We start from the raw sequence: 23,361 nt of genomic DNA on the forward strand, positions 1-23,361 counted from the left end.
GCGGTGGCACCAAATTAAATAAATAAGGGGTCAGAACTTCTGGTGCCAGTGCAAGGGGATGGCTCTCATAACCATGACTTGGCTTACACAGCGCAACAGTCCTTCATGGATAGGCTAACCATGATGGGTTGTCGTGTGCTGAACATTCAGAACACTTGCCCCAGGGTGGATTATTTTTCATGAACATGAGTTAATAGAGAAGGGAAAAAAGAGCATGATTCAAGTTATTTAATTACCAAAAACATACTAGAAGTAAGACTACCTCATGTTGGCTCATCAGTAGTTTTCCCCAGAAATTTAAAGATATCTATTATAAGCTGAGTAACAACTTGACTAATAAGTACAAATGATTCAATCATCCAAATATTTAACTTACTGTATCCATAACAATTTCTACAGGATTAGTTTGACATTTTGCATTACTGTGGACCTCATCAAGTAGATTGTGGATGCCAGGTTTCCAATTATCAGTGAAAACTCTACAAGTGTCATTCATATAAGCAGAAGAATTGTGAGTCTTATGGGGGAACTTTTGCAACTTACCTTAGATACTGTAGCATTCCTGTGACCCTTTATTTCTATTACACTTATTAAATAATAGACAATGTCAGCTTAAAACAGCAACCCACAGTGCCTAGTTTAGATTTTAAGCAAGTTTTAAAAAGTAGAATTACCGGGAGGGTATCTGGTAAGTCATCATAACAGCATCATCTGTATTTGCCATCAGTAGCCAGATGGGATCCTGCAGGACATATTTAATAAACTGCTCACTTTCTTCCATTTCTGAGCTCTTGGTTTTATGATTGTTTTCTGAGGAATCGATGCTCCCGAAATACTTGCTGGTATGACTTGTCTCACTACTTCCTTCAGAAACGAAACACATACAACTTTAACACTGGAGACCAGATTTCTCCGTTTAGACACTCTCATAAATCATCAACAGCACACTTGTCTATTTTTACCTGTTCCACTACCTGACGTGCCACATCCATTTGAACCTGATCCTAAAGACTCAGCAGCTGCTGATGCACCACTTCCTGATAAGGCAGACCCAGTGCCTGAACTTGCATCTTCCTGAAGTAAAATATCAAGTATATCGCTGGATACAGAGAAGGCATCACTACTTTGAGCTTCCATCGGAAATTCAACCTTATCAGAACAGAAACAGCTGTCAGTCTAAAAGATTAAGGAAAGTCCTTTTATCAAAACATGTTGCATGGGGCAGGTTTCACAATATTTAGTTACAACTTGGTGGAATAGGACAGAAACAAGATTAAGGCGTTAGGACTTTTTTTTACAGCTATTTGAACTCAAAGAAATTGAGGGGGATGGAAGTCATATTCTGATCATAACTCCAAATAATGTAGATTTACCTTTAGAGTCTTTCTTTGCCTAAAAACAGAATGCCTAGATGTGTGGTGGACTCTCCTTTGCTGAAGGCATTCAAAATTTGGTTATGTATGCTTTAGTTCTAGACTTCCTACACTGATCAGGGAGTTGGGCTAGAGGGCTTTCAAAGTCTCTTCCAACTTGAAGGGCAATGATACTAATGAAGGGTAGACATAACTTTATGTTGAACTTTATGTTAACAATGGAAACTGCTCCAGAGTGTTTCAAGCAGAAAGCTCCCCTGTGACTATTATTAAAAATCAGATTTTACTTCCAGAAGGTGATCTAGGATTTAAGAGAAAAAATGCAGTGGCTCTCAAGTTACATTTTTCTGCTTAGGTATAGACACCTGAGTACAAAATAGCACACAGATGTCAGTTGTGGAAGTCATGTGTGTTTAAGATGCAACTGTTTTAGCTTTTGAGAGACATGGGCAAACTGGAAAGAGTGTGGTAAATGGCAACTTATTTGAATGTGCATCATTCAGAACCAGTGTCATACACAATGTGAATACAGCCCACAAGAATGTATGGTGAACTGTGAAGAGATTGATTAAAAGAAAATTTTAATCAACACTGTCCTTTATACAGATATACAGAAGTTTCTAGAACAGGAATGGGGAACTTTTTTTGTTCTGAGGGACTGATTGAATTTTGGAGACGCTCTCAAACACCACAGGCAAAAGTATCTGTGTGTATACATAACAAACAAACAAAAAGAAAAAGAAAAAAAATCCAACAAACCCCAAACCCAATTTCATGGATACCAGTTTAGGGCAGGAATCATGTCTACTCAGAAAAGCAAGTTTAATCTCATATATTCAGAAGTAATAGACTGAATCACTCAGCAGCCTTCTCAAGTATCAAGTATGTCTACTCAGAAACAAGCAAACTCCTGCAGGGGAAGCAGGACTCAATTGCTCAGCTTCCTCTTCTATCATACAGGGAAAACTTTTTAATTGCAATCAACTGCTGACCAGAGGTAACAACTCCCCCCCCCACCCCCCGCTGGAGCGGTTGAGGCCAGGGGATGAAGCTGGTGCGCTGAACTGAGAATCTAGTAACGTCCACAGGCTGCAGATTATGCATCCCTGCTCTAGAATTAAAATCTGAATCCTCAACTGTTCATTTTCATCTCTGAGAGACAAGTGAAATTGTCAAGTGCTCCATGCTATTCCATTTCCTGACCTGAAAGGTATCAAAGGGGTCATTATGCCTCAGTCTAACGAATAATCACCAAAAGGATATCCGAAATGGAAGGTTATTCAACTTTGCACTAAAACAGCATTTCTTTGACTTCAGTCATACTTAATAGATATTTTCCTGTACCAGGAAACAGTTCAGTGTCTGCCACTATAGACTGATAACTTCCCATAGTGGAAAAGTGAAATAGTACACTTTTTAAAGAGTTCCCCACATGTAGCATAAATGGATATAAGTACTTTTTCAACACAGGCATTTTCCAGGAAATTACAGAGAATGCTTACAGGGGAGGATACTTTTCTGTTACAGTCATCTGAACTCATGGGTTTGTTTGTGGTTCCTCCATCGGCTAAAGTTCCATAGTTCCCCAGCATACTGGCAGCTCCACTTTCAGTCACTTTTGGCATTTCTTCTAATTGTAGAAGGTTCAGCTGTAGAGGAGAACTGCACCGTGACTGGAACAATGGTGCTGAAGCCTGGTCTTGTGGACCCAGAGACTGAGGAGTGCAGGAACGGGAGGGTTCATTTCGGGATTCTATAACACGGGTCTTTTCACTATGTGCTGATGGATTATAATGGAATGGTTCTGTCTGAAAAATAGTCTGAGGAGGGAATGTGTTTGAGGCATTGAATGGAGTCTGTGCTGTAAACGGTGCTTGTGAAGAGAAAGAAGGCTGAGCAGAAAAGGTAGGTGGATCAGGATAAAGTGTTTGAGGGATACCATTGTTCACCTGAGGATACACATAGTTGGGGAGTACAAGTGCTACCACCGGAGTCACTAGTGGTGCAGGGAATTGCGATAAAGGCAATGGACAATGATTTCCCAAGTCCGGTGATTCATTCAAACCAGAAAGAGAAGTTTCAGGACCTGGGTGAACATTTCCAGTGGGTGGAAAAACTGGGAGTGTATATGCAGGCATAACTGCAGGAAAAGGCATGGCAGAATAACTGGCTTGGGAAGTATCTGATGGAGACCAAGCGGTATTATTTAAGCCCAGCAGAGGAATCCTGTGTGGAGGTTTGGTACCAGAAGTTGTACTATCTGAAGATTCATGAGGCTTATGTCGTTTTGACTTAGATTTCCTGTTCTTCCCACTTTTTTTCCAAGACTGATCTATTCCAGAGCCATGCTGCAGTCCATGCATACCTAAAGCAAGTGTGTGAAAGAAAGAGAGGGATACTCAACATCTCTACTTTTTGTTTTCCATTTTTAAAATAAGAAGCAATATAACTTTATATCTCCTAGATAGCTTTTCAGGTTTTACAGGTATAAATTCTTCCTTATACATTTCTCCCTACCACTTGATTGCAGAGAGATTACTTTGTGCACATGATTTTTTTCTTCTTATGTTCCAAGACGGAGTTGGTGAACACTGGCTCAAATCAAGTGCCACTTTGCTCTCAACACACTTCAGACCCTTTTCACATTATCACTGCAACCCATGAGTAACTTATGGTGGGTTATGCTACCCACAGTGGTCAAATTGCTGATCTAGGCGTATGCCAGTGCTTTTCATCATGTGGGGACCTGGTGAAAGGTGCCTGCTGGGACAATGGATAAGCCAGTCAGAAGCCATTGGCTATGTTACGGTTGTGGGTAGCAACTCATCCTTTTTGGGTTTACATATAACAAGAAATTTTGATGTACCCTGCTGCTCTAATAATGCTACCACCATAATTAAATCAGGGAAATTCATCTGCCTCTTGTTATATGCAAATCAAGCCTATATTTCTTTCATTGCCAAAAGCTTTTCTAAATCTATGCATAGGAACAATAAAAGGCAAGAGAAATAATACTCATTCCTTTGCACAGGAAATGGCCAATCATGCCTCTAATAATCTTGACGAAGATGGGAAAAACTATGCAACTTAAAGAAACAAATGTAATCTCTCATTCATCTTCTTAACAGCTCTGGAGGAGGGACTTCAGCTTCTAGTAGTGTGCGCAATATAATCCCAAGTCAGCTATAGTTTACAATTCTAACTAAACTTAGGTAACCACATTAAAATGAACTTTTTCTGGTCAGAGATTATATAACGGTAAATGTCATAAGGCCATAAAAAGAACAGTACCATGTTCACCACGCTGTCCCTTGGGTCTGTCTTGAAAGTAGTAATTGCAATGATATTGAAAAATATGGAATCTTTTAATTTCTTTACATTTGTTCAGAAAGCTCTGCTCTTCTTTTTGTGTATGCACTGCAAGGACTTCTTTTGTAAGTCCCAATTTTTTAAAGGCCTCTTTTTCCTGGTTCTTTTGTGCAGTGCTAGATTGTTGATTTTCTATGGGTTCTGTTCCACTGGGACCATCTTCTATTATTTCTAAAATAAAATGTAAAATATATTTTAATTTTTTCATCTTATTTTCATCTGATCAGAGCTCTTTTCTTTCAACAGAACATTAATATTATCTGTCTAACCACCTTTCTTGCACTTCCACAGGAAACAGAAATTAATGATTCCTACAATCAAGTTTATTAAAACCCTACTTTTAATAGTAATTGCAATTCTACCCCATAATAAAGTGGTACCATACCTAATTCAGGTTGCGTTTTTTTGTCTCCAACATGAACTATAGTGCTGCTGTAGCTGCATTGACTGGTAAACGATACAACACTTTCTGGCTTTCCAGGCAAAGTCAAAGAAGTTAGGTGGCCACCAACAACAGAAGCGTTTGATTTGTCAGGTGACTCCAACACTGTAGGGCCGATGTGAGGTTTTGACAGCCCACTTTCTTCTCAAATAGTAATACAATAAAAATGCCACACAGAGAAAAGAACAAGAATGAATGGAAACTTCTCAAACACATAAAACATGACATTGGGTGAACAGCATGTTTTGAAAGGTGAAAAATAATCCCCCACCCCCAGCTAATGACAAGGCAGGAAAGAGTGACGTCTTTTAAAAAGTGCATTTTTCCAACATCTTATAAATGATCTTCAAAGGTATCAGCTTTCTTTTCCACTTAACTGGTTTGTCAAATATTTTTGGATTTACACAGCTTCTAACATTGTCATCAACAACTAAACACCAACTTGGCCATATCTTTTGGCTTGTGGGGCTATGGAGCATAGAAAGGGCAACAATACAAGCACAGCTGTCACTCATTTTACAAATGTCATCAGTAACAATTTGCCAGTATGGTGGGGATTGATACTTTCCTTACCACCAGTTTTTCCAAAGAAAAATGTTTCCTGGGTGGGCACAAGAAAACATTCTTCCATTTGTATTTAAAAATTTAATCAACTATAATCTACTTTGTTCATTGTTAGATGTACTGCATTAACACTTTTCAAGCACGTGTGGCTCACGTCTTTAAATTACTGCTTTGTCAAATCTGTTTCTAAGGCAGGAACAATACAGAAGCAAAAGCACAGAGTGAATTTTTGCACTAAAAGTTTCTTGTTTTTTATTTAGCTACTGTTTAGCTTGTTAAAACTTTCACTGTGATATCATATAATATCATATATTTGGTATAACTTCATATTTCCAGGACTGAAAAGATGAAGAGATGACACAAGACTGTGTCTTAATGTGTACTGTAGTATCTAGTTCTGACTTATGAAAAGCAATTCTACAAGGTAATTCTTGGTTGAATCACACCGACACTTGATTCTGCAGTCCTAAATATAAAAAGGAGTAGACTCCATGGAGTGCATAAGACTTATTTCCAAGTAAGCATAAACAGGATTTCACTGTGAACCTTTTAATCAGTAAAGCCCTAGAATACCTGTGGATGTTTCAATGGTACTATCCATTTTCTTTCTGTGTATTTCAGGATTAAGTGAAACAGTGCTTGATGTAGACTGAGGCTTTTTCTTCACTTCATCAGCTGCACTGCAACTTTCCAAATACCTACAAGCAAGAGCAAAAATAAAATTGTAAAATAAAATTGTAGTTTAAAAAGGAGCAGTCAGTTACAGATAACTAGTGTTTTATTGACATTTACTGTTGCCTACCTGATAACACTATCTAAACAACTAATCTGTTGATATGAATATGCAGGCTGCTCCCCCCAAGCCAGTTCTTCTGCAGCCAGGTTCCTTTGACACGCAATTCCAACAGCATTATCGTTTTCAGCTGACTGAGCTGCGCCTTTCGCAAGGGCACGACAATCACTGAGTTTCTCTGTGTAATACAAAACAAACAACTCATACATTGTTTACATAGTGGTCCTTCACAGTAACCATCCCACGATGGTGGGATAGGGAACTTTTTGAGGACCACATTCCCTTTAGAAAACCTTCTAGCCATGTGTCAGAAGTAGATGCTTCCCCACCCCAAAGGTAAGCAAGCTTAAAACTAATGTGAGTGGGACCACCCTTTAATCCCTTTCATACACATGTATTCTTACACATAATGCACACCACAGCTATACAGAATGTACACACACCCATTCATACATCCTCATAGACACAGACATAAATAAACTCTCCACTTCAAAATGCCTCTCTGTGTGATTCAGGCTTTAAAAGTCTAACTGAGCCTATATGAAGTGTAGTGGGAGGAAAGGCCATGGGCTGTGTGGGGAGGGCCATATCCAGCCCATCAGTCTGTCCCTGCTATTACAGAACGAACTAGAGCCAAAAAGCTATAACTCAAATTCAGATGGAACTTTAGACTGAGCACATGGCAATTCCCAACCTGTGGCAAGTTGTACAAGTGGGGATGGACTACCTGCATTTCACCATATAGCATGTGAGATGTTCCCAGTTAAAGATAAACAATAAGAGTGAATCTTAAATTTACTGTTGAATTATTTCAAACTTTTGAAAAACTGACTTCATTAGCATACCTCCGTAAGATTTCTTCTGATTTTCAAGCTTTGACCTGGAGTCAACGAACGCATGCTCCCCTTTATTTTTGGCCACACGACCATTTTTACAAATATCTTGAGAAGAATTCTGCAGCAAAGAGAAAAACAGTCAGTCAGTGAAAAGCTTTTTACATTAAGCCATACCTGCTCAATGCTTACGGGGAGAACCAGTGAGAGACATTAACACTCTATGTAACATTTCTATTAGCGAAATCCCCGGGGCCAATTTCCATTAGACTGTAACCATTAATACAGTGAAAATCTCACAGGCTTTGGTATCCTCTGTGTATCCTCATTATTGTTCCCGTTGCTGTCACTGGATGAAGCCACACTCATTAGGTGTTCATGCGACCCATTGCTCCCCAAGCTTCCGTAGCCGCTAGAGCCACTGTTATGCACAGGCTGAACATAAATGGATATATTTGTTAATAAAGAAACAGAGAACATTGCTAGCCAGAATTTATGCAGCCTTCAGATTTTGTATATTACGATTCGTCTGAATCAACTAAGGAATAAATCAAGCACTTCTGTTCAAGAAGTATGTTTTGTATTGTAACCACAGAACTGCCTTAATAGAGACTTCTGCACAGGCACAAGCACTGAATCAACTGGAGGCATGCTTGCTGTAATGAGTAAGGAGGCTTTTTGATAGTTACTCCCAGTCCCCAAAACTTCCTGCCTAGAGAGGCCAGGCTAGTTCCATCTCCAATATTCTTCTCTTTAAATAAAAGTGATGTCTGTTTGGAGTGGCTTTTGGCCTTTTAAGACAATTTTACTGTCATTGCTGCTGACTGCCTTGATCATCACATATGGTGGAAAGGTGGGGCAGGCCAGAATTCTAAGAATTAGTGTGCACAACAGTGTGGATGCTTAAATTACAGATATTTAACATTGCATCTTGTTACATTCTGTTGGAGACGCCATAGGATTATTCAGGTTTATTTTTTAAATTAAAAGAAAGTGTACCTGCAATAATAACCGATGTATTTGCTCTGTAATTTCCTGAATGCTTGGGTGAAGAATTTTTTCCTCCGTGCAATGAGGTGCAAACACATCTTCATTCAAGGGACCTCTGTAAATGTCATTAATAATATTCAGAATGTGAAATGCATTTATTCCACTTATATCAGCCCTCATTTTATAGCATCTACAAACTTTTAAACTGTTAAAAGATTTTGGCCTACTCACTCCAAACTTCCTCATTCTGAAGTTACTCTTGACAAGATTGGATACATTTGCAGCACTTACAAGTTTCTTGTTAAGTCCACTTGCTATACAGTACATACTTACAGGAACAACTTGAATTATTATTTTTGGTAAGCTCCCTATATCAGTTCAGAAATAGGAATGCACATATATGCCATTTACTTGTATTTGAACTTTGACCTCTCTGTACGTTCCACAAATCCCCATGATTATCAGTCCTAAATATGCAGACACTAAAATGTCAGAGCTCTTCCAGTTGTAGTCAAATACCACCCAATTTCACATGACAAAAAGCTGAGAATCCTTATGGTCCAAATGTGGTTCCCTGAATGGGATGGGGAAGTCCGTGTGTCTATGAAGGGCAGCTAGTTTGACTCAAGTTTACTGCTCATTTATATGTTGCAGCCCCCATTCAGCCACACTGCTACAACACCTCCACACAGTGGCCATACTGTGTAGCTCGGCTTGCCCACAAAAATGCTCCACACTGGATGGATGATCTCCATGAGTGTGGCAAATGGGGATGTTTTCCACTTTTTTTTATTTATTTTTTTCCGATTTATATCCTGCCTTTTTCCTACAAAGGGCTTAAGGCAGCTTACATCATTCTCTTCCTCCTCCATCTTATCCCCACAACAACAACCCTGTGAGGAAGGCTGGGCTGAGAGTCTGTGACTGGACCAAAGTCACCCAGTTGGTTCCATGGCCGAGTGGGGACTAGAACCCAGATCGCCTGAGTCCCAGTCCCACACTCTTAACCACTACACCACACTGGCTCTCAGCACATCACGTGAGGTGCTGTCTAGCACAGCTGGTCTGTCTTATGGGGCAAGGGGAACATGGGAGCAAGGGGAGAGTGCTGTTGCACTTATGTCTTGCTTGTGGGTTTCCCATGGGCATTTCACTGCTCACTGTGTGAACATAATGCTGGACTAAATGGACCCTTGGTCTAATCCAGCATATCTCTTATGTTCTGTTTACTTCCAAAGCAGCAATTCTCAAAATTGCTACTTGGGTGCATGGCTTTTTAATACAGAGCTGTATGAAGGGCTCAGTCCAGATCAGAACTAATTGTATGAATGGCTTCTTATCCAGTTGAGCCTTAAGAGGTATATTCTAACTCTTAAGAGTTGGTAGGGGAGCAAAGGAGAAGAGAAAGCAATGGTCTGCAAAAAGTTGTAGAAATTTGTTTCAAGCATGACATTTGACCGTATGTGTCAGTTTCAACAGGCCTCCTGCAAATCATAATGCAAGAGTTTTTATTTTTATTACCAATTACCATGTACTTACGTTCTAACTTTGTGTCTTCCGATTATAAAGGAAATCTTTCGACTCCAAGGATTGATGAAACTGGACCAACTAGTATCCAGAGTTATGTATTCACCATTTCTAGTGCAGAACCTGATTGGTGAGTAATCAAACGGCTGTCCACCACACTGAAGTACTGTAACAAAAACATCATTCTCTTATATATGACTAATATATAGTTTCAGAATTAACAACTGTGGGAGGTCTGGGGGTGATTTTTGTTCTCAACACAGCCTTAATGTAACCCCTCCCCCACACACATAAATACATACAACGAAAATAAAGAAAGAAATCCATAGCAGCTATAGAATCCAAAGGATTAAAATTTACTAGTTTTCAAGCTAATTTTGGCTACTCTTCTGCCATTATAGATGCCATTTTACACCTCCCCCGCCAATTCTGTTAGAGTATTGCCCACTCAGATTGCAGGGGTGGGGAGGGGAGAACACAGATATTTAAGGGGTTCCTTTGATTGGAGAAGGTTATTCTTGTTAGCTTTAACATCAGCATACAGGGTTGAAGTAACAAATGATGGCCAGTATCTAGGAAAATTAGTTCACAAAATTATAGAATACAGTATACTCCCGCGAAGTCGCGGTTCGTGTTCGCGGCTTCAGTCTTTCGAGGGATTTTTCTCCAAGTGAGTCCAAGCCGATCTCCTTGCGAGTAAGCCGGTGCCTCACCGTGCGGCGGCTTACTCGCAAGATCATTTCCTCGGAGTGTGGACTCGCTTGCAGAAAATGATTTCTGTACGTACCCCTGCCTTGCCATACTTGTGCCCTCCCCGCAGCCTGGCCCAGGCCTCCCGCCCGCACCGCCTTGGCAGTTTTTCACAATTTGCGGGTGCTTTAGGAACGTAACCTCCGTGAATTTCAGGGGACTACTGTACTAGAGTTTGAAGGGGCCATGAACAAGCGAACATACAAAGTTTCTTGTACTGAAACAGAGTCCATCTTAACTTGGTCTTATCTGTTGTAGCTGGTGACAGCTCTCCAAGGTCTCAAAGATGTTTCCAGTCACTTGCTACCTGCTCCTCTCAACGAGAGCTGCCAGGAGCGGAATCTGGCACCTTCTGCATGCAAACCACCTACTAAATCACTGAGCTAAAAGGGTCTTCCCAAAAGTTTTTGATCTTTAAGACTATAATAAATTTAGATCGTTAAGACTATAAATGGTCAAGGACAAGGGTCAGTAAGGCAATGACTGTTTCAACACAAAGCTGCTTCATTCCTTTATCATCTGAGGTTTGCTGAACTCCAACAGTGCACATTCACTGAGAGATGAAGATGGATGGTCCAAGGACAAAGAGTAGGGAGATTGGTACTCTAATAATTTCAGCATAATTTTCTCAAGATGACCAAGGCAGGGAAGGGAAGGGAAATTAGTATATCTGAAATTATCTAATATTCATAATGAATGAATTACTTAGGTTTCTTAAAATGCTATGAAGATCCTTCACTTTCACTGTGCTGGCTTTCCTTATCAACTGCCTCCTGCCCTTTCAGAAAAAAAAAAAAACAGGCTACCTAAAATTGAAAGAACCTACTTTTTTTGTGAATTGCTAGCATTAAAGGTCTGTCACTTGGATGAAGATGCACTAAGACTGGTGTTCCAATTAAGTCCTGCGGCAAGTATCCCAGCAGAGGTACCGCTCTTAAAAAAGAAAAAAATAATAATTATGAAGCAGAATACATGTACACACAAATCAATTTGATTTCATTTATGTTACATGTGAATGAGCACAGGATAAGGCATTGTGGTATTGCATCAGGATTAATTCCTCAAGCAATATGTAGAGCCAAAAGATGAAGTATTACTACTACTACTGCAGCATTTAAACCCTGCCTTGCTTCTTCTTGAAAGAACCCAAAGCAGCTTACAAGGTTCTCCTATTTAGCTTTAGTATTCTTTTTTCAATGGCAACACTTACATAAAAGGTAATTTATTATACAGCATATAACCTTCTAAAACAGCCCATAGCCATATTAGCTTGGGCATGATGACAGTTGCAGCCCAAACCATACTATAAAATGTCCACCTGCCTATTCACACTTACTGCAAGGGTCCCAGAAAAAAGTGAGTTACAAATCTTCTCTATTGGCAAGCAGTGACAAAAAAGCCTGTAAGTTCATTTCTAAGGCCAGAATTGCACTGCATTATGTCTTTAAAAACATTTCAAGTAATTAGGTTGTACGCTGATGTCTCCTATTTTTAATGTAAGAGAAACACAGAACTAGAGGTTTTGGCACAGGGGCGGCATAGAAATGCTATAATAACAACAACAACAACAACAACAACAACTAGCCCCAAGAATGCTTTTTTCTTTCTATTAGTTAGCCTCAGTTTTCCAAACACATTCAGGAAGACTCATAAGCATTATGCACATATCTCCCCTGCTTTCATACTTTAGTCAACTTGCACTTTAATATAAAGGTACTCGTAAGTTAGAATGTTTAATGTAGTAATTCTAGTTTACCTTTCATCTATATCTTGGAACAAACAACCTGGCGTATGCGTGGTTGTAAAGACTCTTTTATTTGGAGGAATTCTAGGTGCTGAAACAAAGTAAGTATGAAATTTAGTACATGAAACCAGCATACATTCATAAACCAGACAGCTATTATTCCATGTGATTAGCTTGCTCACACACATATAACCAGTAGCAAATATCAGTGCACAAGCTACATTTGCAGGTTTGTTTTAGTTCTGTGGAGCAATTTAAAAAGGTAGCACATGTGTGCAGCTAATACATAAAAAAGGAAACTATTAAATATTATTTGAATCCATTGGAAAAGCATACATAAAATGCAGTTAAACCTTTAATTCCTGTTCCTTTTATTAGAATTAAACCTAACTTTCAGTGGATTGTACACAGAATGTTAGAGCAAAATGGCAGCCTGCCATCACTACAGAAAAGATGGCAACAAAGAATGTGACAAACAGTACAGCAGAAGTGGGGGAGTTTCCATTCAGATTTGTTTAGATGGTTAAGTTGCACTCCTAACCACATTTACTAGGGAATAAGTACTATTGAAACCAATGGGACATAATTCCCAGTAAATATGCATATTATCAAGCTGCCAGCTTCCCTTCCACTTAAATATGGTTATGAAAGGGCTGGAAGAATAATTATCCTCAGATACATAGGCTGACCTACAAAGTACAATAACCTTTCACACAGAAGCCTCTCAGGTTGCTTCATCGCACAATTAGTGGTTTCTGCGTAACACTAAGCTATCTTCTCTTTCAAAAGAAAATAATCATACGTCATTATCTGTTCAGGTATTATTACCTTCATAACCAGAATGCACCTTTTCTGCAAGCAACACACAACAAAGCTGTTCTTCTGCATCTTGTGCTTTAATAAGGTACGGAGTCATACGGAATGGTTGGTAGCAGATCTCATTTATATGTTCTTTCCCTGTACTAAAAATTAAAAGTTAGGACAGATTAGTTCTGATATTTTATGATGAGCACCCAATATAGCAAATTATTTCATCTCAGCAAACTAGGGGGGGGGCTCTACAGCCATCCTTCTTACTACTCATGCCCTCTGAAAAGCAAAAGTCAAGGGCCAAAAGACAAGACTAAGCCCTTCCTCTGGAGGCACATGGAACCTCCCCACTTCCCTGTGATCCTGCACAAGGCCCTCTTTGGATCCTAGCCATGATTACAGCCCAGAAACAGCTTTCTGTGGTCACTTCTTAAATTGTAGTTCTATTCATCTTTTAATTTTTGATGTTATTTCTGAAGTTTGTTGAGGCACTAACCAAAGAACATGAATAGCTTCAAGTAAAGCATACATCATAGCCTTCTAAATACATATCAATGATTGAATATTAAAATTTTACCTTACCTAATGCGGCAGAAAAAAGATTTTTCTTCTATACACTCCTGGGTAGCAGACTCTATAAAAATATGAAAGGACTTCAGTAACAAAATTCAAACTTCATACTCTGAACAACAGCACAGTATAATTACACAGCTTAAAATGTAAGTAAAAGCTGAAATGTAGGAAGAACACAGAAGCTTCTGTTGGCTAGAATGAAAGAGTATGCATGGCTGGGGATAGCTGCCTTTTCACCGTGGCAGATCATTGGCCAGGGTGGCTTAACTGATGGGCCCATCCAGGGAAATGGAGTACCTTGGATCTAGCAAGGTTGAAGTTGGTCCTTCTATTATGGAGAAGCTTCAGACATATTAGCTCTCTGATATGCGTACTGTGCATTATAGAACTAATTGGCATTACCCTGACAGTAATTGGCTCAGTAATTTTCTTTTGCTGGAAGACTGAGCCTGAAAATGTATTAATGTAATAACTAAATGAATAAAAGCTGCCAGGAATAATGTTGAGGCTGTAGAACCTCCTCAGAGGCACAGGAGCTATATAATATCCTTACTTTCTCTTTGACTGAATTTAAAATTCCCTGAAACTAAGGAAAACATGCATATCAGTGCCTGACTGTCATGTCATCACCCCACTGACTAACTCACAAGGAGAGCATTGAACTGAGAACCAAAAGCCCTGATGAATAGAATGGCTCAGTCATCTAATGTCTCTGCTTCCCAGACAGGTATACTCAATAGCTGAACTCCAGTATCCTCAATAACATCTTTTATCTTGAATACTTGCTACATTATTTTACACTACAGAGCATGATCGCTCCTTTGTAAGTCCAGTGTATTTCTCCCATTGATGGCATTCAGTGAAGAGCCTTCCTTGACGATGTCACTGCATGGATAATATGTATGGGAAGAGGCAGTCCTTCAAGTATGTAAAACCCTAAAAAGCTTGAAACCTAACGGTGACAACCAGCATCTTAATTTGGGCTCACTAGTGAATAGGAAGCTTGTGTAATTCCTTACAAATCATTGTAATATGATACTATCTTAATGAAATAGGCAGAATTCTAGTCACTGTATTTTGTACAAGTTAAAGCTTCCAAACATTTCAAGGGTAGACCCACATACAATGTATTAAATTGGTTTTTTAATGTTTTATTTTGGTCTGGTCTCTGACCATAACAAAGATTTGTTGTTGGTGTTGTTGTAATATAGTAATCCAACTTGAATCAGCATCAGTCACCAGTCTTGTATTTGTCCTAGAAACAATGAAGTGAACCAAACCAAAGCTGGTAAAAGGTACTCCAAACCATTCAGGCAATTTGCATGTCTAGGAACAAGACTGAATCAAGAAATGCCTCCATGATGTACACCTGTTTCATCCAGGACAGGTTGAACACTAATTTCCTGCACCCAGGAAGCACCAATTTGCGGTGCCAGCATTTTGCCAGAATTCAGAACTGCACTGGATAAATGACTGGCTCCAAGGAGAGGGTTTTGGGTTAAAATATATTTTTGCAGATGTTGAAAATTTTAATCAACTTACTTACCTACTCCATTGCAAATACTCCAGGATGGCAATCTATATGGAGTGGTAGAACTATAAAACACACTAACATCTTGAGGTGCCAGAAACTCCACAAATTTGGCATTTTTAAAGCGGTCTTTCTTACAATGGAGAATAGAAGCAGCCTGATCAGAAATATACAGAATTTTCCCAGTAACCAAAGAAACGGCTACTGCAAACATATCCTGAAATGATACGTATTCAGGTAGTTATTTTAGTCTGGAGAAATGTTAAGTCTTGTAAGGCATTAAAATTAATTCAACAGCATTTTCTGTTCACAATATAACAGATATATCTAAAATATTTGAAAGGTAGCAGTTCAGTAGGATTTACAATTCATGTTTCTAATTTCTTAAAATTGTATCCTGCCTTTCCTCCAAGAAGCTCAAGACTGAATATAATAGCTTCCTGTACCCAATGGAACCTTACACAAAATTTTGAGGGACATATTAAACCAAGGAAGAGTTGAGTTAGAGTCATCCATTAGGTCAATGACTGAGTGGGGATTTGAACCTGCATCTCTGCAGCTTAAATCCAACACTCACGCCACTACACCATGGTGACTCTCCTTTAACATAGAGTATTCTATTACTAGATTTCAGAAATGATATAGACTATGGAACATTACAATTGAAAACAAAATAAAAACATCCCAGTTCAGCTTGAAAAATAAATTGCACAAAAATACTTACTGCATTCTTCATAATGTACTCTGTAGTAATATTTTCAACATCTTCCACAGTATAGGAGAATACATCAAGACTGCAAGGATGGCTTTCATTAATCATCATCAACTGGTAATATTCTTCGTTAGCTACATGAGAACAAACAAGGTTTACCTTTCAAGCAACACTGTTAAATTCACTCCAGTCACACTGAGTAATGATAAAATGTCTTCCATTTAGAACAGCAAATTAATATTTCTTTTCTTCTAACTAGCAGCAGAAAAGAGACAGTCTATTCAACAGTTTTCATGACCTTAATAATATTTTCCTCTGCTTCAAAAAATCTAGTCCTACTAATTAACACTTATGGAGAACCCTGAACTGACTGCAGGGCAGAGAGTTTGTCTTTAGTCTGCTCTTCCATGAATGCTGGAAAATGATACATGAGAAGATCCATCTCCCATTGCCACTCCTGGAGAAGAAATATATGCAGCTCCTTTGTGATTCGAAGTCCTGTCTCGGTAACCTTTTAGAGTTCTCCGAGTGTATGTTGTGTGCACAGGGGAAATCTAACAGACATTGTTTACTCAGAGTTCCAAAGGGCTTTTGACAAAGCCCTTCACCAAAGACTCCTGAGCAAACTTAGCGGTCACAGAATAAGAGGAGAGGTCCTCTTATGGATCAGTAATGGTTATGGAACAGAAAGAAGAGGGCAGAAATAAATGGTAATTTCTCTTCATGAACAGTGAGGTTCCATAGGTTCTGTATTAAGACCATTTTTTAAACGTATTCATAAATGATCTGGAGGCAGGAGTAAACAACGAAGTTGACATCAAACTATTTAGGGTGGTTAAAACCAGAGGGATTCTCGTGGTAACAGCACCTAAATTGTTGAAAAAAATAGAAGACTGTGGAGAAGTTACGGGGATGAAAATAATTAGAGAAAAGACTAAATTATTAGTAAAAAGATGTATGTTGAATCAAAGATTCAACCTTGATGGAACAGCAGATCTTCAAATAGCGAAAAATGTTAAATATCTGGGAATCCACTTAACAGCTAGATGCGCTACAATGAAACAAGACAATTACATTTCCAGGGCAGACTTGGAAAAATGTTCTAATTTAGAAGTACCATTGTTGGAAAGAATAGCTATAGTTAAAATGAATATACTACCTAAGATTTTGTTTTTATTTCAAACAATTCCCATAAAAATTGAGAAAAAGTGTTTTTGATGATTTAAATACACAAATTTCGAGATTTATATGGCAAAAGAAGAAACCAAGAATGAAAATAAAAATGCTCCAGGAGGCCAAAAGGAATGGGGGTTTTGGCCTCTCAGATTGGTGGTTGTATTATCAAGCATGTGTGCTAGTGTGGCTAAAAGAATGGAAAACATTAAGGAACAAAAGGATTTTATATCCTGAAGGTCACAACTTACAAATGGGTTGGCATGCTTTTATGTGGTATGAGAAGTGTAAAACTCATGGGTATTTTCAAAATCACTAAAATTTATAATAAGATACCGAGATGGTTTTCTCCTATGGAAGCTTTTGTATACCCAAATGCATTAAATTTCAATAAGATTGTGACTTATAATGACATCTTGGACAATGAAGAAAAATTGAAATCAAATCAAGAACTTCATTGATCTTTCTTGGTGGCATTAAACACAGATAAAATTGAGACATGTTAAAGATTTTAAAATGTATGGGTTGTATAAGGAACAAAATACTTTTGATCAATTAATTTTAAAATCAGATAAAAATGAATGAAAGATTGTATAATTTTCTCTTAGACATGAAAATGGAAGATGAACAAGTTAAAGAAACAATGATAATATGGACACAAAGCTTTGGGTATAACATTGAATTGCAGAGGTGGCAAAAGTTGTGGGAAAGAAAGTTAAGATAACTTTGGCAACTTCCTATAAAGAAAACTTGTATAAAATATTTTATAGATGGTATCTATCGTTCAACAGATTAGCTAAAATGTTTCCAAACATGTCAAATAAGTGTTGGAAGTGTAAACAGAAACCTGGTACCTTTCATCACATGTGGTGGACTTGTGATAAAGCAAAAAAATATTGGGTTAAATACATAGATGGCTTGGGGAAATGATACAAAGATATGTAAAGTTTAAACCAGGAATATTTTTGTTAGGTATTCTCCCCGCTGATCTTGATAAGCAAAGTATATATTTGACTTTATATGTAATAACAGCAGCAAGGATCGCATATGCACAATGTTGGAGAAATGAAGAGCTACTGGCTGAAGATTTGATCTTGAACAAGATATTGGACTGTGCAGAAATGGATAGACTGACTTGATCGCTTAAGAAAAAGAAGATACAGTTTACTACCAAACATGGGGCTTTTTCTATCAATGGCTACAGAATCAGAACTCTAATATGGGCTAAAATACATAGCATTTGTAGAGAAATACGACTTTGTGCACAGTATGTTTGAAGTCTTCGGAATAATTATTTGTTTAGTGAGTAGAAAACAATAAAACTTTAGAACCTAAAAACAAAAAACAGAAGGGATTCTGAGGTGCTCTAGAGGGATTTCTTCAAACTGAGAAAATAAGCATTAAAATGGCAAATGCAGTTCAATTCAAGCAAGTGTAAAGTAAATGCATGATGGTGCGAAAAGTCTCAACTTCAAGAATAAACTTCATCAAAGATGAAGGAAGGTGCTTTCAAGAGCTGCTCTACTGACTCTCTTTCCTTGCTTTTCTTCTTGGATGTAAAATAATGTGTCATTTAATATGTCCATCAAATTTTGCAGTAGGGTTAAAAAAAGTTGAGCAGAGAGATGTTGTCCTCCTCCCATATAGTCTCAGTTAACTCGGCCTACCTAGCAGCTAGAGGAAAACACATACCTATAGCTCCCATACAACAGAGGGGTGCATGAGAGAGGGAGAGGAATGAAATAACATTAAAATGGAACAATTAATATAAATTGTACTATGCAATGCTATCTATCAATATGCAATATATGTTCATAGTGGATGAATGCTAAAAAAAGACCCTTTCCTTCTCTTTTAGCTGAAAATGTAAATACAAAGAAAAGGCTAGGTCATTCATACTAGGATATTAAGAAACATAAAGAACCTTCTGTTTTATAAAATAACTTCCTACTATAGCTTGGCAATGTAATTTTAATTTCCCTATTGTCAACAGAAATGTTTGATATGGTTACCTTTAACTTGTTTAATGCTCCTCAGTGCATATTTCAGAGTTGCTAAAATACTAGATTTGCCTTTGAGCCTTCTATCAGGAGGAAGATGCCCTTTCAGTTCTTGCAATGTTTTTATCAGTTCCTTTTGGATTTTAGATTTAGAAGACAGTTCAGTGCTAGACAATGAACAAAATAATACACATGCCATTTTTTACTTAGCAAAGAGCAAGTTTTAATGTTTATTAAGCAGTGAAATGTTGAAGGTATACTATTCTCAAGACAATTGAGATTTTCCATTTCTCCTTTATGCAGACTTCATGTTTGTAGCATGGGGATCTAAAAATTGTGCAATATGCTAATTCTTCAGTCATCTGTAAATGGGTTATGTTATTCTAAGTCCTCTCTTCTGCTGAGAGGAGTTCCAAAGGCCCCAGACCTGCGAAGAGAAGAAAAACTCTCCAGAGGCCTGCCTGTCTGCCTACTTATGAATCGAAAAACAGGTACCACCTGGCATGGAGACACAGCAGGGGCTTGCTCCTTTTTGGGGAACCACTTCAGAGGGAACACAAGGGCAAGCCCTCCCCTCTAAACATTATTGCTGTTCTCTGTGCTGGGTGTGGGGGGGAGTCCCTACTCTTTACAGGCTCTGAGCATGTACAGTGAAGGAAGGGGGTGGGACCAAGTGAAGGTCCAGAAGAGGTTATTTTTAATGTTTTCAGCATCTGTTGCTGGAGCGTTGACTTGAATGATGGTTATGTTGACAGGTCTTCCAAGAATTCTGACAGAATTAATAAAGAAAAAGCTGTAGCATGATATTTGAATTTTAACAATTCTATTATTTATACATTGTATCATTTAAAAGGTGCTAAGTTTTGTAAGATCAGCAAAACCTTTGTGTATCCAGGGGTGAAGAACATGCTTATTTTGCTTGTGCAGTTTTTTTTTCCTTTGCGATTTCATGGAATGACAAGGGATTGTGGAATTTAACTAAGCTCAACAGAATGTTCTTCCCCACTTAAATGCACTTAATATTAATTATAAGAATTTTTGTACAAGAAATTCATTGATAGCAGCAAATGAAAATTCTTTGGGAAAAGATAAGGTTGGGGAAGTCTATGCAATGGATATTTAACACAGTTTAAAGAGGATGTTAATTTAATTCACATGCAATTTTTCAATGCATGTTTAGACACTGAAATTGATATATTCAAATCTATGTAGTGACTTTTTTCCTTTTATCAAAATTTTAAAATTAAAAACAATCAAACCCTTGCTAGACTCAAAAGAAAACTTTAAAATGCAGTTGTCCAATGACCAAGTTCACACGATAAGTCATAGTTTATCATGGGTTATTTAACTCACAACAAGTCATAGGTGCCGGGTTGAATATGCAATCCTTGCTTGGAGGTTATTGTGTCATGAAAAACCAGTGAATGTGTGTTATGGGAAGGTTAAACAACCCTCCCATTACCCATGCCCACTGGGTTTGCACAATACAACAATCCTGAGTTGGAGCTGCATACTGAAAATGGCAGCTACTAGCACACCTTGGCTGCATCTTTGGTTAAATAAGGGATGCTGTGTAATACAAATGGCCCCAATGTAAATAGATTTATTAAAAGGTGCAAACTACAGACTCTCAGTGCAATAGTTGCAATCTCTGAATCTCAGCGCTTCAGAACAACTATTTGTTTCAGCGTCATGCAGTACCTTTTGTAGCAGTCTAACGATTCCATGATCATAGCTGTTTCTTTCCCATTTTCTTCACCCTCATTGCTGTGTGAATCATGCCCATTGAAGTAATTTTCATGGTTATCATTTGCACTTGATCCTCCATTCATCTCAATATCTTCTTGAAGAGCATCCATGGTTTTCATCTGAATGTCCATGTTTTCTACAATCATTTTATCATTTGCCATTTCCCTTGTAATCACTTATTCTGCGAAGTAACTTTAAAGTCAATGAATACTTTGCAATATTTTCACAGAGTTCAAATTGCTTTATAGAGTGCAAAGCCCAGTTCTTCAGTGAAATAGCAGAATGCTTTTTGTTAAGTAGTCAGCTGCACAGTATATACCCATATTTGTGTATTATTTGCATTCACAATGTTCAAATGTCAAAGCTGAGTTCATAAACCTAAAGGAGAAGAAGCAGATTGAATGAAACTGTTTTTTATTATGAAGTCTCCTAAAAATGGCATTTCAAAAGCAGTTACCACATTTTTCTAAGTAAATGCAGATGTATTAAGCAAACAGATTCAGGAACTAGCTTCTCTTCAACATTAAAAAAGCAACCTTGGAGTAGGGTTACAGGGGGCATGGAGAACACACTAGAGTGGTCAGAATACAAGCTTTCTTGAAGCTTGTCCATCCAACCTCCAAAATGTTTCAACTGGATGGGCAAAATTCATCATTATGTGCAGGCCAGGTCAAAATTTACCCCAATGTACCAAATATTTACAGACCCTAATTGCTGATTTTCCATACATTTTACTTTTTCTGTGTCTTCACCTTTCCTCTTCTCAACAGCAAGATTATCTGGTAGAGAATAGAGCTGCCAGGCTGCTGATGTTACTCTCACATAATGCCGGTTCTCTACCAGCTCCACTGGTTTCCAGTTGAAGTCCGGGCCCAATTCAAGGTGCTGGTTTTGACGAATAAAGCCCTAAATGGCTTGGGACTAGGATACCTGAAGGAATGTCTCCTTCCTTATATGCCCTCACGCCCCTTAAGATCTATGGGAGAAGCCCTGCTCCAGGAACCCTCTCAAAGAGAGGTAAAAAGGTCATCAACTTGGAGTAGGGCCTTCTCTGCTGTGGTGTCCAGACTCTGGAATGTACTTCCTAGAGAGGTACACCTGGTGCCAAGTTTATACTCTTTTTGGCACCAGGCCAAAACCTTTTTATTTAAACAGTATTTTTAAAAAAATTAACAGTTTTTAACCTTCAGTTGCTCTGTTTGTTTTGCGATTTATTGTTCTGTTCTATTATTTATTGAAATTGTTGTTTTAATTGTTTTTAAATATTGTAAGCCGTCCTGAGATCTTGTATAATAGGATGGCATACAAAAGCTTTTAATAAATAAATCTGTTTTCACCTGGAAAAAGACTTGCCATTTATAATGTTCCTGAACTATCAATAGTCATCTGTGCATGCGTGCATAATCTCTCTCCCTCTCTCTCACACACTCACCCTTAAACACTCTGAGTAATAAAAGTGAAGCAACAAATACGTAACATGTGCCTTTTAGCATACAATCGGTCTGTACTGAGAATTACACTCAGTCAATGGTGATGAATGAAACTATGAAAGACCAAAATATATATTCTCTGTTCTGCTCCTTCAACTTGCCTAAGGCAGTTTAGTAGCTGGGTCCTGGCAAATTCCAGATAATCTTGATATCCAGGGATTGTCCAGCATCAAACATTACTAATGTTCAAAGAAATCAAAAAGAGTTTCTAGTCATAAACATGCAATACAATATACTCAGCACTACGAAGGTACAAAACATTTTTATGTGGTGTAAAATGTAGGTTAAAACAAACACAAACTGGCTCTTCCTGCTAGCCTAAGTATTCAGCCTCCTTGCTATGACATGTTTAAATACGCCATGGTGCAACCAGAGATCAGTGAAAGTAGCTGAATGGTGCCACATGATCTCAAATTAAATATACCTGTTTCTGGCAAGCTCCAAAATTTGTTGCAAAGGATATCTAAACAGACACCATCATGAAGACCAAGGAGTTATTGAAAGAACTCTGGGATAAAATGATTAGAAGCACTAATTCCCTGGAGCATCATTAAATTCATTACTGCAAAATAGAAAGAATACGGCTCAATCCTGACTCTGGCTAGAGAAACTCAGTGACTAAGTAAGGAAGGCATTGGTCAGAGAAGCAACCAAGAGGCCAATGGTCAGTCTTGAAGCAGCTGGTGAAATCTGCAGCTGAGATAGGAGAAACTATTCATGGGACACCTTGGATGCTTCACTAAGCTGGGGTGAATACTTATGAGACTAACAAATTCTAGTTTGTTTTTGTTTATCTTCTGCACCACAATAGCAGTATTTTGTATCTTCACAGAATTGATATATACCTGAAATGTTAACAATGCCAATTAAATCAATTTCAATTCCAGGTTGTAAAATAACAATGTAGAAAAATCAAAGGGTGTGTGTGTGTGTGTGTG

At 38.2% G+C, this 23,361-nt stretch overlaps 1 protein-coding gene across 11 annotated transcripts in view; it reads right to left on the reverse strand.

Annotated features, from left to right (window-relative positions):
- PER2 (period circadian regulator 2) overlaps positions 1–23,361 on the reverse strand; it is a 39,280-nt gene that overhangs the window by 3,257 nt on the left and 12,662 nt on the right. For 10 of the 11 annotated variants that reach the window (XM_044432849.1, XM_044432847.1, XM_044432843.1 and 7 more), the window contains 19 exons: positions 20,886–21,311; positions 19,197–19,351; positions 16,024–16,145; positions 15,315–15,516; positions 13,778–13,829; positions 13,214–13,347; positions 12,398–12,476; positions 11,468–11,574; positions 9,904–10,057; positions 8,374–8,479; positions 7,675–7,809; positions 7,387–7,495; positions 6,551–6,719; positions 6,322–6,446; positions 5,128–5,328; positions 4,665–4,913; positions 2,876–3,738; positions 963–1,149; positions 675–864 (listed from right to left, as the gene is read on the reverse strand). In XM_044432849.1, coding sequence (XP_044288784.1) covers positions 675–864; positions 963–1,149; positions 2,876–3,738; positions 4,665–4,913; positions 5,128–5,328; positions 6,322–6,446; positions 6,551–6,719; positions 7,387–7,495; positions 7,675–7,809; positions 8,374–8,479; positions 9,904–10,057; positions 11,468–11,574; positions 12,398–12,476; positions 13,214–13,347; positions 13,778–13,829; positions 15,315–15,516; positions 16,024–16,145; positions 19,197–19,351; positions 20,886–21,094 — 3,548 coding nt within the window. In that variant the 5' untranslated portion in view covers positions 21,095–21,311. The remainder of the gene's footprint in view (positions 1–674; positions 865–962; positions 1,150–2,875; positions 3,739–4,664; positions 4,914–5,127; positions 5,329–6,321; positions 6,447–6,550; positions 6,720–7,386; positions 7,496–7,674; positions 7,810–8,373; positions 8,480–9,903; positions 10,058–11,467; positions 11,575–12,397; positions 12,477–13,213; positions 13,348–13,777; positions 13,830–15,314; positions 15,517–16,023; positions 16,146–19,196; positions 19,352–20,885; positions 21,312–23,361) is intronic. The other variant, XM_044432853.1, reaches the window with a different exon arrangement.

This window comes from Varanus komodoensis, unplaced genomic scaffold (genome assembly GCF_004798865.1).
Source record: "Varanus komodoensis strain SLA01 unplaced genomic scaffold, ASM479886v1 scaffold25, whole genome shotgun sequence".
NCBI lineage: Eukaryota > Metazoa > Chordata > Lepidosauria > Squamata > Varanidae > Varanus > Varanus komodoensis.